Raw genomic sequence first — 19,449 nt, forward strand, 5'->3', positions numbered from 1 at the left:
TGGTTGTCAGAGACACGCCCCTCTGTGAGCCTGTAAGGTGTGAGGACACCCAGTGGACATGAGATGACCTGCACACTGTCAATCAATCAATCAATTTTATTTATAAAGCCCAATATCACAGCTGATCAGGAAAAACTCCCGAAAAAAACCCTTTAATGGGGAAAAAACGGTAGAAACCTCAGGAAGAGCAACTGAGGAGGGATCCCTCTTCCAGGACGGACAGACGTGCAATAGATGTCATACAGAACTTTAGGTCTTTACTTTGAGTCTTTACTTTAAGTCTTAACTTTAGGTCTGGACTTTGTCTTAACTTTATCTTGTAACTTTAAGTCTGAACTTTATGTCTTAACTTTGTGTCTTAACTTTAGGTCTTAACTATAAGTCTGGGGCCATATTCAGTTCAGTTCAGTTCAGACAACTTTATTAGTCCCCAAAGGTGCAATTCAATTCAAGCAGTCACCGTACAGTACATGAAACAATGACAACGACGACAACAAGCAGCAGACAGACAGGAGCAAAACATTAAGTCTGAGACAACTGATCAGTACATAGCCAAGGCCACAAAAGGATTAAAAAGAGAGATAGTCACTTGCACTTACACCACTGCACACTGAATGGCAGAGTGGCACAATTAAATAACAGAAAAAAAAACAATAAATAAGTGGGCATACAGAGATGCATTGCACGTCAAGTTACAGCAATACAAATAATGGTTATATTTTCATTCCAAATTACTATCACCATGTAGGTTTAAAAGCCTTATGGCAGATGGGATGAAAGATTTGGCATACCTATTTGTTTTGCTGATAAGTGCTACAAAGTGGTGGCCTGAAGGCATCACCATGAACTCAGAGGACAGGATGTGGCCATGTTGGGGAAGTTATTCCTTTAGCTTTATGAACCACCTCCCTCTCCCACAGAGAACTCAAATCCCTCTGCTGGACACCAATTATTTTAGAGCAGACCTTTACAATACTGTAATTAACAATACTGTAAAGGCTGTTTTTGTCTTTTACAGACAGGCCACCGAACCAGCAGATAAAGGAGAAAGCTCTCGATAAAAGACTGATAAAACATACACAAGATTCTGTTGCAGACATTAAAAGAGTTCAACTTTCTTAGTAAGTGCATTCTTTGCTGGCCTCGTCTGACAATACATTCAGTGTTTTTATCAAACTTTAACTGGGAATCGTACACAGTACCTAAGTACTTGTAAGTTTCAACAATTTCGATCTCTCTACCATGGATTGAGCTTGCCTTAGGTTTACACAGTTTTTCCTAAAATCAATAGGCTCGTTGGAGATGAACTGCGCCTCGCCTGTAAAGTAGACGAGAGCAGGCAGCCACAGCGGGGGGCGGTGACAACAAGCTGCGGTGAAGTCGGACAGTTTCCCGACAGTTTCCAGCAGCCTTCAGTCCGTACAGGAAGTCACAGACACACTAACATCCTGTCTGATATGATGTCAGTTTATTAAAATATTGTCAGACCCATATATCAGTTTGTTCTCAGTCTCCAATTGTTTTAATTATGATAGATTAATTTATTAAAATGCTTTGCAGGTGATCTGTAGCATGGGCGGATCTACCGGGGTGGCATAGGGTGGCAAATGCCACCCTAAAAGAAAGCCATGCCACCCCTGCTGCCACCCCAGTTGGCAGCAGCGAATTCAAAGAAAAGTTATGGCCAATTTGCCTTTTTACGAGTGCAAATCTCCAATGTCCGACTGTGCTGAATGCAGCACGAGATAACGCCAGAGCGGCAGACTGCTTTGTTTGGAAAACTGAGTGGAGCCAGAGGGGTAGCCTATTCCAGAAAGCGGGTTTAGTGAAAACTCTGAGTATGTTAACCCTGAAATGAGGGAAACTCTGGGTTTTCAGTTCCAGAAAGATAGGTAAATCAAACTCTGAGTCAATCACCATGGCAACTGAGTCTGTGAGCAGGTTAGGTTTTTCTCTGTCTCCTGCCTCTTACACGCTGTTTCATTTCCTCATTCATTCAGTCCGTGTCAAAGCTTGTATCGAAGCGCATTAATTAGCGGAGATTTACCGTCTGTCACAGTCTAAATCCTGCTGGATATTAGTTTGTTACTCAGGACTGTCTGAAGTTATTGAATTTATGCACATCAGTCATTTCTTTGGACATCAGTTTTGTCTTTACATTCAAATAACACACAGCGAGAATTCACCCTCAGCTCAGAATCAAACCTCTGTCCTTTTTATATTTATTATTTTTATAACACTGTGCACAAGGATCAGACTGTCAGTCTGTCAGAGCAGCTCCCAAATGTTTATTGCACATAATGTGTAGGTCTAATTATTTACATTTTAAAAATGGGTATGAAGCTTTAGACACGTAGTATCAATGACTAATGATCTCTGTCACTGATGTCATTGGTCGCACTGATGGAACATAATTCCTATAGCCTAATATTGGGGATTATATGTTCATATTTCTGAGTGAGCAATGGTGCAGCATTTCACTGTCTTTACATTTACTACATTTGTAGCTGAAATAAAGTCACTGAATGCTGTTGAGTCAAGATACAAATAGATGTGCAACATTTTAAAATCTACTGTATTTTAACCTCAATGTCTTTTCAAGTGCAAATCACCAAACATATTATTACTGGGTCAGACTGTGAGTTTACAGTCATGTCTTTATGTCTTTGATCTATAGCCTGGCCTATATGTTTTAAATCTTCTGCCTCCTGTGTTTTTCCCCATCAGATTAAATCTGAACAAATATATTATTGTATATTATTAATATAATGTAATGTATCTACAGCCTGATACACAGTCAGATTCCACCACTTTATCTTCATTAAGGAAATGTAAGTCTGATAAATGATGAGTAAACTTTTTTATTAACTTTATGGTTAACTTATTGACACTTTCCTCGCTCTGACTCAGGCTCTTCTTTTAAAGATAAACGTGCACCGTCTGCTACACATGCATTAATATCTCTACATCCACTGGATTAAAATGGAGGCGCTGTCTTTTATTTACCTGTTGCCATGGTGAATCGTGGAGTCGGAGCTCCATTGATGATGGCTTTTTATTGTCGGCTTAACTCAGAGTGAACATACTCAGAGCTGACTGAACTAACTCAGATCAGCTGTTCTGGAACCGGTAACTCAGAGTTTCCCATCTCAGAGTAAATCAACTCAGAGTTCAGGGTTAGACTCAGAGTTTGTTGAACCTCCTTCAACACTTATTCCTAATATGAACTGTTTCACATGAAACCTCAAATGCATGACATTGATTGCATGAGATTAAGTTTGTCTGTATGAGTTTATAAATGGCAGCCCGTGCCCTTATGTAGTGTGAACATAGTTTTTCTCATCAAACTCTGATAACTGTGATTAAATTCAGTATATATTCGTCTGCCATATGTTGCCACCCCTCAAAAATTCCTGCCCCCCTCTTGCCACCCCACAAATATTTTTCTAGATCCGCCCCTGATCTGTAGTTTATGTTCATGGTTTATCCTCCATTTGACATGAACTCTCCTGTAAATCAGCATCATATCAGTTTGACCTGTCCCCTCAACTACACAGGCTAAATACACTGTGTTTGAATATAAGGTTCATATTTTCAGGAAAAAAAAATACAAGACAACAGCTTTCATTAAGGCTCAGTCAGATACAGTCAGAGCTTCACATCTGTACACACGTTAGTTTAAGAGTCCTCACATCCCACTGACCACCAGTCTGTGTGTTGCTAAATACTTCAATAATTAAAAGAGTCCACTGTTAATACACAGTAGACTTATCGTTGACCATCAGTCACTCAACATGTTTCTGTTACAGAATAAACCTTCAAATCAGACAAATATAAAATTCAACAAAAATGAAAAGTTTATCTAAAGTCATCTTGTTGAGTCGACATCTGAACCAATCAGCTGTTAGATCAGGTGAGAGCCAGGTGGTGCAGTTGGTGGAGAGCAGCTGCAGCACCTGGCTCTAAAAACTGCGGCCGCCTCGCTCTCGCGGTTTTATTGCCGTCCACTTTTGTAATACGTCAGAGCAAGTCGGGATGAAGTCAGACACAAAACTAACCGGCATGCATTGTGTGCCGATCGCCGGTGATCGAATCTGCACCGGCCTGGCTCATCTCGAACGAACCTATTGACAAGCTCCTTTGTTTTTCTCCACATTAAGGTCAAGGAAGTTTTCATCACACCAGTTAACAAAATCTGGCAGGGCGCTACCATGGTCCAACTCTGACCCTTGAAGGAGAGTCAGAAGTGTTATATCGTCTGAGAATTTACCAAGTAGCTGCCCTCTTTGCTAGACCTGCAGCTGAATGAATGAACAGAATGAAAAGAAGGGGAGATAAAACACAACTCTGTGGGGAGCCTGTTTGAGACCAAAACATCTGACAAAACTCCATTAACCCTAAACTTGCTGCTTCCTATCAGTTAAAAAGTTTAAAAGCAACAATAAAAACTGATCAGGTAAATTAAATTAAGAGGAAAGCTGCTGAGCTAAAATATGCGGTTGCACCTTGTTAAAAGCTGAAGAGAAATCAGCAAATAAAAGTCTGGCATGTGATTTTGGCTTCTCCAAGTGCTTATAAATTTTGAATGAGGAGTCTAGCATCCGCTACCCCCTTTCCAGCTTGATATGCAAACTGTAAGGGGTCTAGTTTGTCACACACTAAACAGACAATCTCATCCTTAAGGATTTTCTCAAAGATTTTCATAATAAGTGATGTGAGAGCAACAGGCCTAAACTCAGTCAGTTTCCCAGGATTTTTTGTTTTGGGGATTATAGATCTCTTCCAGACTGAAGGAAGCTGACAGTGACTGGCACACATCTGAAAGAGTGTAGAAAAAACTCCACTGAGCTGGTTGGCACAGTACCTCAGTGTGCGCCCACAGACAGCATCAGAGCCAGCAGCCTTCCTTATGTTGCTTTTCTTCAACAAAGCTGTAACCTGATCTTTGCAGATCACAAAATCATTCTGGGGTACAAGAGAATCCTTCAACATAGAGACATTCTGAGACATCTTAACTTTAAGTTTTAACTATGAGTCTTAACTTTAGGTCTGAACTTTACATCTTAACTTTAGGTCTAAACTTTACATCTTTTTTTTTTTTTACGATTATTTTTGTGGGCCTTTGCCTTAAATGAATAGGACAGTGTGTGGAATGGGGAGACAGAGAGAGAGAGAGCAGGGACTGGCATGCAGCAAAGGGTCGCAGGCCAGACTTGAACCTGCGACTGCTGCAGTGAGGCAGTGCCTCTGTAGATGGGGCGCCGGCACTATCCACTACGCTACCGACGCCCCTTAACTTTGAGTCTTAACTTTAGGTCTTAACTTTAAGTCTTGACTTTATGTCTTAACTTTAGGTCTTGACAATACGTCTTAACTTTAAGTTTTAATTTTGAGTCTTTAGGTGTGAACTTTACATCTTGACTTTACGTCTTAACTTTAGGTCTTAACTTAAGGTCTTAACTTTACGTCTTAACTTTAGGTCTTCACTTTAAATCTGAACTTTACGTCTTAACTTTAAGTCTGAGCTTTACGTCTTATCTTTAAGTTTTAACTTTGAGTCTTAACTTTGAGTCTTATCTTTAGGTCTTAACTTTACGTCTTAAGGTCTTAACTTTAGGTCTTTAAGTCTGAACTTTACGTCTGAACTTTAAGTCTTAACTTTAAGGGGAAATTCTAAGAATATTTAGGACTTGGTCACCAGGAGAAACTGTGTACGAGAACGCTTTGTGAATACGACCCCTGATCCTCAGTCAGCATTTAAACACTCTCAGCAATGATCAGCTATCAGGAGCAGTTCAGAATCTGACCCTCTTGCCGCCTGGGACGACTTGCTCTACCTCTGAGCCTGAGCCACCTCCACCACGCCCCCACCTTTTTTCATCCGGCGCACAGCTCCACGGACCTGCTTCTCTCTCCGGTGTTGTGTCAGGTCCCTGTGCCCCTTCAGGCTGTGTCTCTCCTACTGTTTCCCATGGAGCTCTGCCCCGTTTGAAAGGCGAAGGAAGCCCATATGTGGAAAGATGGCACCTCCGAGATGTAGAATGTGTATTATAGAAGAGAAACACACATTTCAGGACCGCTGACTTGTATCATCAGAACAGACATGTGACACCTGTGATTTTCAGCCTCCTTTCATATTTAATAGAGGGGGGACAATACCTGATAGTAACATTCTCAGCTGTCAGGATGTGCCTGCTGTAAAGAGTAAATATAATCATAGAAGGCTGAAAATCACAGGACATGTCTGTTCTGATTATACAAGTCAGCAGTGTAAAGCTCAAGCATGTAGGGGCCTCCAGTGTTTCCCATACATTGACGAGACTATGGCAGCCCGCCATAGTCTAATTTGCCCCGCCATAGTCTCCAAAAATCAGCCAGATATAAAATACCTCCAGTAAACAAACATCACTCTGTAGCGCACTGGCTGGAGCGCCAGAGAGCAGAGGAGAACTGTAAAGGTGCGACCATGTAGAGACAGAAATGACATAAGATAAATAACATAAGGCTCTTTAGTCAGTTAAGTTATAGACCTGTTAAGAAGGAGAAAAAAAAACAGCAGGGTGGTCATATTTCAGTCTCAGTTGTAGTTTAGTTGCCTATAGGGGAAACACTGGTTCTCCAGAGGCAGATCAGTACATTAGTCATTTTTCTTTTGATTACTGAAATGTATCTAAAAGTACAGCTATCAAGATGCCCCCCGCCACAGGCCTTTGCCACTTTGGTCTCGAAAAAACCCAGGGAAACCCTGTAACAATGTCCGACGGAGACATACAACACAACACTCAGAAAATCAGTGAGTCAATAATTTATTGATCGATTGATGAAGATCTGAGACAGATCTGATCAGGCTTAAATATTAAACAGTTATTGATTCAATAGTTGAACTTGTTTCTCATCCTCGTCAGACTGATGACATCAGCAGGCAAAGGGGCGGAGCTTTCACACACAGTGATTGTTATTGGACTGCAGCAGCTGATCTCAGACCAGCTGTCAGTCACAGCTGCTGCTGTGCTCCAGTCGGGGTTCAGTCTGGATCAGTTTCTGGATGCGGTCCAGGATGATCTGGTTGGAGCTGCAGCAGTTTTCAGGTCCGTAGGGGGCCGTGATGGTGAGGACCCCCGCCACCCTAAGCTCCTCCCCCTCCTCCACTACCGGGATCCAGTTCTTCTCCAGCCACCTCCGGACGCCCCCCCTCCTCCTCCTTAGCTCCTCTGGGTCCAGCCTGGGGGTCTTCAAGGGAAGGAAGGAGATGCAGAGACGCTCTGTGGTCTCCTCATCGGCCTCCTGCAGGACCTCCACCTCCTCCACGGCGTGACCCATCACCACCTGCACCGATGCACTGCCCTCCTCCCTGAAGTTCACCAGGACCAGACTGCAACACAGAGTCAGACCAGATATAGACTAGATCGTCACTGAGACTCTGGGAACATCTTGATCAGTCATCAATACACACCTGGATCAATAATCAATCATCAATACACACACCTGGATCAATCATCAATCATCAATACACACACCTGGATCAATAATCAATCATCAATCATCAATACACACACCTGGATCAATCATCAATCATCAATACACACACCTGGATCAATCATCAATACACACACCTGGATCAATCATCAATCATCAATACACACACCTGGATCAATAATCAATCATTAATACACACACCTGGATCAATAATCAATCATCAATACACACACCTGGATCAATAATCAATCATCAATACACACACTCCTGGATCAATAATCAATCATCAATACACACACCTGGATTAATAGATCGAGTTTTTATCGATCACACGTGTAAACACTGATGTCACATCTGTACAGGTGAGCTGCTTCCTTCTCGTCTCTAACTGGCTGATTCTTCTTCTCTGACTCACAGGTCAGGGCTCCAGACTGCGCCTAATTGGTCACATTTTGTGACCTTTTTTGGAGGCCATGCGACATAGTTTTTTTAACTAGGAGCACCAGCACAACTTACAAATCCACCCCTCTCCCCTTTTTCTTTCTTTCTTTCTTTTTTTTTTTTTTTTATAATTGCATTTCATGGAGCGGAAGCAAGTGTCTCTGTGTGTGTGGGTGTGCCTGTTATGTGTGTCTGGATGCGCACTGCGAGGCGGGGGGGCGCCAGTAACCATAGCAACGTGCAGCAGTTTTAGTACCCACTGTGTAACCTACTGTACACGGGGTTAGACAGAGGGGGGTCACAGAGCCGGTGTCGAGTAGAAAGTGCTATGTCGTTTAACCATAAAGTGACGCTATGAAACGAACTATAGATTCGTTTTTCACAAGAAAAAAATACCCAGAAACTCCTGTCGGTCCTGTGCCAGTTTCCCAAACTTCCAACAATGATAGTTCAGAGAACGAGTCAGCAATGTCCTGCCCACAGCCCCCATTGATACTATTTTGCGCGACGGACGCTTCATATGATAACATAACAATATACTATTTATGGTGTCTCTCTACATGGTCACGCGTTAACAATTCTCCTCTGCTCTCTGTATGGCACATGGCGGAGTTCCACCAGACACACACAGGTGAGCACGCTAGAGCGGCTCGGGCCGCATTTTCCTGACCAAACCTGACCCCGAGCCCGGTGCAGTTTGTCAGCTAAAGAAGTTATTGTTATGGACAGTGTGTAAATAACCAACAGACTGCTGTTACGCACAAACACGCTGCTCGCAGCGTAGCACGGCACTCATGCTGAGCTTGTGTTGCGTTCAGGCGTTGTCACATAAATAACAACTTCCAGTAGCCTACTTAAATAGGTCATAGCACAAAACAGCAGCATGTCAAGTGACTTTTTACTGTTATTATATTCAATAAAATTGTATGTTCCTAAATCTTGAGACACCTCATATGTAAGCTAGACAGACATTTCACCTGCTCATACTGTGCACACATGTACTGTATGTACTTAGTCCTAAAGAGCCCTTCTGGTGCCAGTAGATACATAGAAACATCCCAGCAGGCTGTGCTTTGCAAGCATACAAAAAAGTTTCACGCATGTGAAAATTATTTTTCATATGTGTGCTTCACCTCCGCTGCTACAAGTCCATCCTAGAGGAAACACTGCTGTGTGCGTTTTGTGCAACAGGTGGATGTGGTAGTCTACTGGTAGAGTAGAGAGAGAGCTAAGTAGCGTTGAAGTAGAGTAGTAGCCTGAGTGTCAGACTGAAGCTCCCAGAACCTTCAGTCTGACATGGCTTCCATTGAAGGCGATTTACAAGGGGGAGGGAATTTGATTTTTTCCCTAACCAATCAGTAGAGATCAACGACTCACCCAGAATCTGACGTCATTAGTATCCATGCCTCGGGGGTGCCGAAAACAAGCGAGCATTGCCCGTTTAAAATGTCTCCGTCGTCGTGCACGCCCAGCTGCATCGCCTTTAAATCCAGTTTAGCAGCTTCCTTAATTTGGTCCTCCATTAACACGAGTAGTGGCGAAATACCTCAAGAGCATCGTTAATGTAGTCTGTAGGATCTGTAGCGGTCGCCATTGTTGCTATCCTCACCAGTTACCCACCAGCACACAGCTTGACATCAGCGTGGCGCTGATTGGCTAATCGCTAGACCCGCCCCCACCCCCGGCGTTAACTGGTCCGTTCAGCATTTGGACGAGATAAATCGCAAATTCATTGAAGTATGCCAGACCAGAGATGCAAGCCTACTCAGTTGAGTGGGCGGGGTCTATGGTCTGGAACCAGGCTAGTAGAGTAGAGCAGGGCAGAGAGATGGAAGCAAAATATATTAAACCCGGTGTTAATACAGCAGAACTGGAGAGAGGGGTGAAAAATAAATAGAGGTGGGCATGGCTCAAGTAGGGCGCAAAATTATAGACGGAGAATGATTAACAAAGATTGCCGCTGCCCTGACACTGTCATTTTTGTGTAGGAATTAAGCTACAATACATGACATATGTTGTTTTAATTAATAAATACAGTATGAATAAAGATTACATAACATAAAAATAACTGCAGTCTTTGTTATTTGATAGCCACTTAAATTAAACAATTTTTATAGGGCAAGTAAAAACTGACTTTGGGCAAGTAGATCTCTGACCAACTTGCCCGACCGGGCAAGTGAAAAAAAAACCTTAGCGTTGAACCCTGCAGGGTTGTCTGTGTTTATTGCTAAATTATCAGTAATGCAGTTAATCTCAACAAAATTATGAATATGTTGTGTCGATATAGATAGTGCTCCTAAATTTTGTGCTGGTGCTCCTAAAATTTTCAGTAAGGAGCACTGGTGCTCCTAGTGGAAAAAGTTAGTCTGGAGCCCTGCAGGTTCCCTCAGCTCAGTCAGGACCTTAGCCCCGTCCCCCGTCCCCCGCCCCGTGGTAAATAACGAACAGTCCCTAACACACTCACACTCACAGACACGGGGCTGGATGTCTCTGTGTAACAGGTTGAAATTTCCACGTGACCACACATCCCGGTATCATGAACAAACTAATAAAATGTCGGTTACCTGGCGGACACCGGGTCCACGGTGAGCAGCCAGCCGCGGTGCTCTTCATCTATTCCCGCCTTCACCTTCACCTGTGTGTTGACGTAACGGATCCACTGCAGCGGACCTAGCAGAGACCAGCCGCTCTGCATTCTCACAGATCAATATCAAACCAATAATCAATACTACACCAACTTCTGACTGCTGCCTTCGCGATCTTTAAAATCCTCCGGAGGAAACACGAGTCCGAAATTAAGGTTCCGCTTCCGCTCAGTTGTTCACAACGAGCTACAAAACAACTTTATTTATAGTTTTGATGAATACAAAATACATACAGAAATTAATTAAACCGATAAATAAAAGTCTGAAAAGAATCATCGTTATATGAAAAATATAAAATGTACAAAACGTAAGTTTAAAAATTCAACAAAAAGTAAAAATAAAATAATCACGAGAATAAATGCATACGTTCATACGTTTACGTCATCCCAAAAAAACTGAATCAATAAAAACAATCTGCAGCAGCAAATTGGCTCGTTAAAAAGGGGAAAAAATTAGCGGAAGCAGCTTGACGAATTACGTCACTTCCGCCGCTGCGAGCAGCTGAGTTACGCTGAGCTAAACCACAGCGAACGGACCCATAGACATATTTACATAGACGCCGCATTGACTGCCGCTGCCTATCAGAGCCGACGTCCTCGCCGGCCGCCATCTTGGATGGGTCTCGCTTCGCCTCCACAATGCATTCACTTCTATTGAGGAAGGATCTGTATGCACAAGTAAAATAGATATAGATATACACACACATACACACACACACACACACACACACATATATATATATATATATATATATATGTACAGTACAGGCCAAAAGTTTGGACACACCTTCTCATTCAATGCGTTTTCTTTATTTTCATGACTATTTACATTGTAGATTCTCACTGAAGGCATCAAAACTATGAATGAACACATGTGGAGTTATGTACTTAACAAAAAAAGGTGAAATAACTGAAAACATGTTTTATATTCTAGTTTCTTCAAAATAGCCACCCTTTGCTCTGATTACTGCTTTGCACACTCTTGGCATTCTCTCCATGAGCTTCAAGAGGTAGTCACCTGAAATGGTTTCCACTTCACAGGTGTGCCTTATCAGGGTTAATTAGTGGAATTTCTTGCTTTATCAATGGGGTTGGGACCATCAGTTGTGTTGTGCAGAAGTCAGGTTAATACACAGCCGACAGCCCTATTGGACAACTGTTAAAATTGATATTATTGCAAGAACCAATCAGCTAACTAAAGAAAAACGAGTGGCCATCATTACTTTAAGAAATGAAGGTCAGTCAGTCCGGAAAATTGCAAAAACTTTAAATGTGTCCCCAAGTGGAGTCGCAAAAACCATCAAGCGCTACAACCAAACTGGCACACATGAGGACCGACCCAGGAAAGGAAGACCAAGAGTCACCTCTGCTTCTGAGGATAAGTTCATCCGAGTCACCAGCCTCAGAAATGGCAAGTTAACAGCAGCTCAGATCAGAGACCAGATGAATGCCACACAGAGTTCTAGCAGCAGACCCATCTCTAGAACAACTGTTAAGAGGAGACTGCGCCAATCAGGCCTTCATGGTCAAATAGCTGCTAGGAAACCACTGCTAAGGAGAGGCAACAAGCAGAAGAGATTTGTTTGGGCCAAGAAACACAAGGAATGGACATTAGACCAGTGGAAATCTGTGCTTTGGTCTGATGAGTCCAAATTTGAGATCTTTGGTTCCAACCGCCGTGTCTTTGTGAGACGCAGAAAAGGTGAACGGATGGATTCCACATGCCTGGTTCCCACTGTGAAGCATGGAGGAGGAGGTGTGATGGTGTGGGGGTGTTTTGCTGGTGACACTGTTGGGGATTTATTCAAAATTGAAGGCACACTGAACCAGCATGGCTACCACAGCATCCTGCAGCGACATGCCATCCCATCCGGTTTGCGTTTAGTTGGACGGTCATTTATTTTTCAACAGGACAATGACCCCAAACACACCTCCAGGCTGTGTAAGGGCTATTTGACCAAGAAGGAGAGTGATGGAGTGCTGCGGCAGATGACCTGGCCTCCACAGTCACCGGACCTGAACCCAATCGAGATGGTTTGGGGTGAGCTGGACCGCAGAGTGAAGGCAAAGGGGCCAACAAGTGCTAAACACCTCTGGGAACTCCTTCAAGACTGTTGGAAAACCATTTCAGGTGACTACCTCTTGAAGCTCATGGAGAGAATGCCAAGAGTGTGCAAAGCAGTAATCAGAGCAAAGGGTGGCTATTTTGAAGAAACTAGAATATAAAACATGTTTTCAGTTATTTCACCTTTTTTTGTTAAGTACATAACTCCACATGTGTTCATTCATAGTTTTGATGCCTTCAGTGAGAATCTACAATGTAAATAGTCATGAAAATAAAGAAAACGCATTGAATGAGAAGGTGGTCCAAACTTTTGGCCTGTACTGTATATAACACATATAACATAACATGTAACATATATCATATAACATATATAACACATAACATAATAACATATAACAAGTATCATAATACATATATAACATACAGGCTGTACGTGTTCAAAAACAGACATGTTTGAAGATCAGGACTATAACTCTTTAAATTGGGTATTACTGACATTAGAAACCTTCTTTCTTTCTGCCCTTTTTTGCCTGTTTCACTGAAGAGCAACTGAGGAGGGATCCCTCTTCCAGGACAGACAGACGTGCAATAGATGTCGTACAGAACAGATCAACATGATGAATTAACAGTAATCCGTATGACACAATGAGACAGAGAGAGAGAGAGAGAGAGAGAGAGACACAGAGAGAGAGAGATACAGGACAGACGGTAATAACAGTAGCTTCCAACAACATTAATGAAAGTAATATTATAATTAATAATAGTATATTGATATCTGATAGTATACATGTGTGACAATAATCACATGTGTATAATAACAGTAGAAGTATGACTAATGATAACGGCAGCAGCAGGAGGCATCTGGCAGGACCACGGCAGCAGCACAACCACACACGTCACGCTGTCCAGGCACCGCTGTGATATGAGTTAACCTGAGAGACAGTGGAGCACAAAGGCTCCGGAGAAGAAGCCGAGTTAGTGACAACCAGAATGGCCAAGTTAGCAAGACGCAGTATTAAGATGAGAGAGAGAGAGAGAGAGAAAGAGAGAGAGAGAAGGTGCCCGGTATATTATAGGGGGCTCCTCCGGCAGACTAGGCCTAAGTCAGCCTAACTAGGGGCTGGTACAGGGCAAGCCTGAGCCAGCCCTAACTATAAGTTTTATCAAAGAGGAAAGTCTTAAGTCTGGTCTTAAATGTGGAGACGGTGTCTGCCTCCCGGACCGTAACAGGAAGATGATTCCACAGGAGAGGAGCCTGATAGCTGAAGGCTCTGGCTCCTGATCTACTTTTGAAGACTTTAGGGACCACGAGTAACCCTGCGTTCTCAGAGCGCAGTGTTCTGGTGGGATAATATGGCACTATGAGCTCTCTAAGATATGACGGAGCTTGACCATTTAGAACTTTATAAGTTAACAGTAGGATTTTAAATTCAATTCTGGATTTTACAGGGAGCCAGTGCAGAGAAGCTAAAACAGGAGAAATATGATCTCGTTTCTTAGTTCCTGTTAGTACACGTGCTGCTGCATTCTGAATTAGCTGGAGAGTTTTTAAGGACTTACTAGAGCTACCTGATAATAGAGAGTTACACTAATCCAGCCTTGAGGTAACAAAAGCGTGGACCAATTTTTTTGCATCTTTTCGGATCAGGATAGGCCTAATTTTCGCAATATTACGCAGATGAAAAAATGCAGTCTGTGAGGTTTGCTTTAAATGAGAATTAAAAGACAAATCTTGATCAAATATTACTCCGAGGTTTCTTACGGTAGTGCTAGAGACCAAAGCAATGCCATCTAGAGAAACTATGTCATCAGATAAAGAGTCTCTGAGTTGTTTGGGGCCAAGAACAATAACTTCAGTTTTGTCTGAATTTAACATCAGGAAATTGGTGCTCATCCAGGTTTTTATGTCTTTAAGGCAGTTATGGAGTTTAGTTAATTGATTACTTTCTTCTGGCTTCATAGATAAATACAACTGAGTATCATCCGCATAACAATGGAAATTTACAGAGTGATTTCTAATGATGTTACCTAAAGGAAGCATATATAGAGTAAATAGGATTGGTCCAAGCACAGAACCTTGCGGAACTCCAAAACAAACTTTAGTAAGTAAGGATTATTCATTATGAACGTCAACAAACTGAAAATGATCAGATAAATAAGATTTAAACCAGCTTAGTGCAGAACCTTTTAGGCCAATTAAGTGTTCCAGTCTCTGTAGCAGAATTTGATGGTCAATTGTGTCAAACGCCGCACTAAGATCTAATAAAACAACTACAGAGACAAGTCCTTTGTCTGAAGCAATCAGAAGGTCATTTGTAATTTTAACTAGTGCTGTCTCAGTGCTATGATGCACTCTAAATCCTGACTGAAATTCCTCAAATAAATTATTATCATGGAGAAAATCACACAGCTGGTCTGTGACTACTTTCTCAAGGATCTTTGACATAAAGGGAAGATTAGATATTGGTCTATAGTTGGCTAACACCTCTGGATCCAGGGTGGGCTTTTTTACACTTCTACATTACACTTATTTTTTGGCAGTTCAAAAACCCACAATGTCATGTCCATATTGCAATGAATTGTGGGTTATTAAATGAGTGAAGTCTGCTGAAGTATGCACCCCAGCCTCTCTGGGACTCTCTTACATGTGAATACGCCCCTTGGTGGAAGCCCCGCCTTGAGTTGTGATGTCATCATCTTGTCCATTATAAGCAGCTCAGACTGAGAGGTTCAAACCTGCAGAGAAACTTCAGTTCTGCACACAGAAGAAGAAGAGGAAGAAGAAAAATGGCTGACTCAACCAGCAGCAGCCGCTCTGACTCTTCATCATCATCATCATGCAACAACTCTTCTTCCTCACTCAGGGACCTCACACACTCAGGTGAGACTCACCTGTTCAACATGACACACAGCTGAGCAAAGAGACATTAATGATTATCAGCTGATCAGTGAGCTAAGCATCTGTCAGGTATTTGTCTCTAAATCAAACAGAGTTTATTTACGATTTACTGTAGAAACTAGTGATTAACAAAATTTACTATCAAATAACCTAGTGATTGATTTCATAGAGCTCTGTGGTGTTTGTCTTTTAATCAAACAACTGCTGGACACGTAGATCATTTAAACACCAACTAACTGTAATCACAGTATATAAAACTAGCATTCAATTTTCAGTTCACTTTTATTTATAAACCCCAAAATCACAAATCACAGTTTGCTTGAAAAGCTTTACAGCAGATGACATACCTCTGTCTCTCTGTCCTCTATCCCTCTATCCTCTGCCCCTCTGTCCTCTATCCCTCTGTCCTCTATCCTCTGTCCTCTATCCCTCTGTCCTCTATCCTCTGTCCCTCTATCCCTCTGTCCTCTGCCCCTCTGTCCCTCTGTCCTCTATCCTCTGTCCTCTATCCCTCTGTCCACTGCCCCTCTATCCTCTGTCCTCTATCCCTCTGTTCTCTGCCCCTCTGTCCCTCTGTCCTCTATCCTCTGTCCCTCTATCCCTCTGTCCTCTGCCCCTCTGTCCCTCTGTCCTCTATCTCTCTGTCCTCTATCCTCTATCCTCTGTCCCTCTATCCCTCTGTTCTCTGCCCCTCTGTCCCTCTGTCCTCTGTTGTTTGGACCCTCACAGTTGATCAGGAAAAACTCCCCCCCCCAAAACTCCTTTAACAGGGGGGAAAAAAAGCTCAGTGTTAGCTCAGTGTTAGCTTAGTGTTAGCTCAGTGTAGTTTAGTGTTAGCTCAGTGTTAGCTCAGTGTTAGCACAGAGACAAAGCTGTATTGTTGTGCTGTGAGCTAACCTGCTCAGCTGACTCTGATTATTCAGCTCAGCTTGTGAACCCTGATTAAACTGCAGCTGAGAGGACAGACTGATCTTGGGTCTGTTTTGTCCACACGGACACAGTGTGTGTCTTTGGTAATAAAACCCACCTCTGACCTGAGGCCAGTGCCAGGTGACCTGGATTAAAGTGCAGTCACAGAAGGGTCATTGTTATAAGAGCAAGAACATGGTGTTGACTGAGATCAGACCTCCATTCTGTTGTGTGTTTGAACCACTGACAGGAAGTTTAGATTCTGTGTCTGGTCACTTTGGACTGGATGAGGTCAGGTTGGACTGGATGAGGTCAGGTTGGACTGGTTGAGATCAGTTTGGACCGGATGAGGTCAGTTTGGACTGGATGAGATCAGTTTGGACTGGATGAAGTCAGTTTCGACTGGATGAGATCAGTTTGGACCGGATGAGGTCAGTTTGGACTGGTTGAACTCAGTTTGGACCGGATGAAGTCAGTTTCAACTGGATGAGATCAGTTTGGACTGGATGAGATCAGTTTGGACTGGATGAAGTCAGTTTGGACTGGTTGAACTCAGTTTGGACTGGATGAGATCAGTTTGGACTGGATGAGGTCAGGTTGGACTGGTTGAGATCAGTTTGGACCGGATGAGGTCAGTTTGGACTGGATGAAGTCAGTTTCGACTGGATGAAGTCAGTTTCGACTGGATGAGATCAGTTTGGACCGGATGAGGTCAGTTTGGACTGGTTGAACTCATTTTGGACCGGATGAAGTCAGTTTCGACTGGATGAGATCAGTTTTGACTGGATGAGATCAGTTTGGACTGGATGAGATCAGTTTGGACTGGATGAAGTCAGTTTGGACTGGTTGAACTCAGTTTGGACTGGATGAGATCAGTTTGGACTGGATGAGGTCAGGTTGGACTGGATGAGATCAGTTTGGACTGGATGAGATCAGTTTGGACTGGATGAACTCAGTTTGGACCGGATGAAGTCAGTTTCGACTGGATGAGATCAGTTTGGACCGGATGAAGTCAGTTTTGACCGGATGAGATCAGTTTGGACTGGATGAGATCAGTTTGGACTGGATGAAGTAAGTTTCGACTGGATGAGATCAGGTTGGACTGGATGAGGTCAGTTTGGACTGGTTGAACTCAGTTTGGACTGGATGAAGTCAGTTTCGACTGGATGAGATCAGTTTGGACTGGATGAGGTCAGTTTGGACTGGATTTAGTGGAGATGTAGATTTGAACGGTGAAGGCAGAGACTCTGATGATTGATGTGGAGGTTGAACAGCAGAGAATCAAGACATGAACCCTGGGGAGTGCATGGGGACAGATGAGCAGCAGAGAGGACGTGTTTCACGCTTTCAGTCCATGCCCCCTTTTTCTCACACAGTGAAAACACATCATAACTGATGACATCACAGCAGAGGACACAGAAGGATATTATAAATATGTATAAAATATTAATAAGACCCTCCCCCTCTGTAGCCTTACAGCTCATCCACTGGAAGGAACTGAAGAAGTCGGCGGCGGCGTTCAGCCTATCGCTGCTGGTTCTCGTCTCTGTGGCAACACTATCTGTCATCAGTGTGGTGTCCTACCTGCTGCTGGCATTCCTCTGTGTCACCATCACCTTCAGGTGAGGGCATCACCTGGTCTGTCAGAGACCAATCACACACACACAAACACACACACACTAAAGGGTGTTGGTGGTCCACAATAATAATGTTTCGTAATCAGGTTTAAAGAAATGAAAATGATGATGATGGCGATGATGATGATGGTGATGACGAAGGTGATGATGATGATGATGGTGATGGTGATGATGGCGATGATGATGGTGTTGATGATGGTGATGATGATGGTGATGATGATGATGGTGATGGTGATGAAGATGATGGTGATGATGATGATGATGATGATGATGATGATGAAGATGTGATGATGATGATGATGATGATGGTGATGGTGATGACGATGGTGATGATGATGATGATGATGGTAATGATGATGATGATGATGATGATGATGGTAATGATAATGGTGATGATGGTGATGCTGATGATGTTGATGATGATGAAGATGTGATAATGATGATGATGATGATGTGATGATGATGATGATGATGATGATGACGATGATGATGATGGTGATGATGATGATGGTGATGGTAATGATGATGGTGATGGTGGTGATGATGATGATGATGATGATGGTGATGATAGTGATGATGATGATAGTGATGATGATGATGGTAATGATGATGATGATGATGATGATGATGAAGATGAAGATGTGATTATGCTGATGATGATGATGGTAATGATGATGGTGATGATGATGATGATGGTGATGATGGTGGTGATGATGGTGGTGATGATGGTCGTGGTGGTGGTTATGATGATGATGATGATTTGATAAAAATCCAAACATGGAAACAGGAAGTGATGTCATCCTAACAGGTGTCTGCTTCCTGACTATAGGGTTTATAAATCAGTGATTCAGGCCATCCAGAAATCTGATGAAGGACATCCATTCAGGTATGAACCTCCTCTGTGTCGTCTGTGTTCTCTGTGTCCTCCATCCTCATCTGTGTCCTCTGTGTCCTGATCTGTGTCCTCTGTGTCCTAATCTGTGTCCTCTGTGTCCTCTGTGCCCTTTGTCCACCTCTGTCCTCCTCTGTGTCCACTGTTCTCCTCTGTGCCTTCTGTGTTCTCTGTGTCCTCTGTGTCCTCTGTGCCCTTTGTCCTCCTCTGTGCCCTCTGTGTCCTCTGTGTCCTTTATCCTCCTCTGTGTCCTCTGTGCCCTCTGTGTCCTTTATCCTCCTCTGTGTCCTCTGTGCCCTCTGTGTCCTCTGTGTCCTTTATCCTCCTCTGTGTCCTCTGTGCCCTTTGTTCTCCTCTGTGTCCTCTGTGTCCTATGTGTTCTCTGTGCCCTCTGTGTCCTCTGTGTTCTCTGTGTTCTCTGTGTCCTCTGTGTTCCATGTGCCCTCTGTGTTCTCTGTGTTCTCTGTGTCCTCTGTGTTCCATGTG

At 43.0% G+C, this 19,449-nt stretch overlaps 2 protein-coding genes across 4 annotated transcripts in view; one reads left to right on the forward strand and one right to left on the reverse strand.

Annotated features, from left to right (window-relative positions):
* LOC117255718 (reticulon-3-B-like) overlaps nucleotides 1-19,449 on the forward strand; it is a 42,533-nt gene that overhangs the window by 1,263 nt on the left and 21,821 nt on the right. The window contains exons 1-4 of one of the 3 annotated variants that reach the window (XM_078166580.1): nucleotides 10,831-11,239; nucleotides 15,339-15,507; nucleotides 17,906-18,056; nucleotides 18,880-18,957. In XM_078166580.1, coding sequence (XP_078022706.1) covers nucleotides 11,201-11,239; nucleotides 15,339-15,507; nucleotides 17,906-18,056; nucleotides 18,880-18,957 — 437 coding nt within the window. In that variant the 5' untranslated portion in view covers nucleotides 10,831-11,200. Of the gene's footprint in view, nucleotides 1-10,830; nucleotides 11,240-15,338; nucleotides 15,508-17,905; nucleotides 18,057-18,879; nucleotides 18,958-19,449 lie in introns of those variants that run through there. The other 2 variants (XM_078166581.1, XM_078166579.1) reach the window with 2 other exon arrangements.
* On the reverse strand, nucleotides 6,791-10,708 carry gemin6 (gem (nuclear organelle) associated protein 6). The gene is made up of 2 exons (XM_033624842.2): nucleotides 10,482-10,708; nucleotides 6,791-7,372 (listed from the first exon to the last, which is right to left on the reverse strand). The coding sequence occupies exons 1-2, from the start codon at nucleotides 10,610-10,612 to the stop codon at nucleotides 6,991-6,993; spliced, it is 513 nt and encodes a 170-aa protein (XP_033480733.1). The 5' UTR covers nucleotides 10,613-10,708; the 3' UTR covers nucleotides 6,791-6,990.

This window comes from Epinephelus lanceolatus, chromosome 3 (genome assembly GCF_041903045.1).
Source record: "Epinephelus lanceolatus isolate andai-2023 chromosome 3, ASM4190304v1, whole genome shotgun sequence".
Taxonomy (NCBI): domain Eukaryota; kingdom Metazoa; phylum Chordata; class Actinopteri; order Perciformes; family Serranidae; genus Epinephelus; species Epinephelus lanceolatus.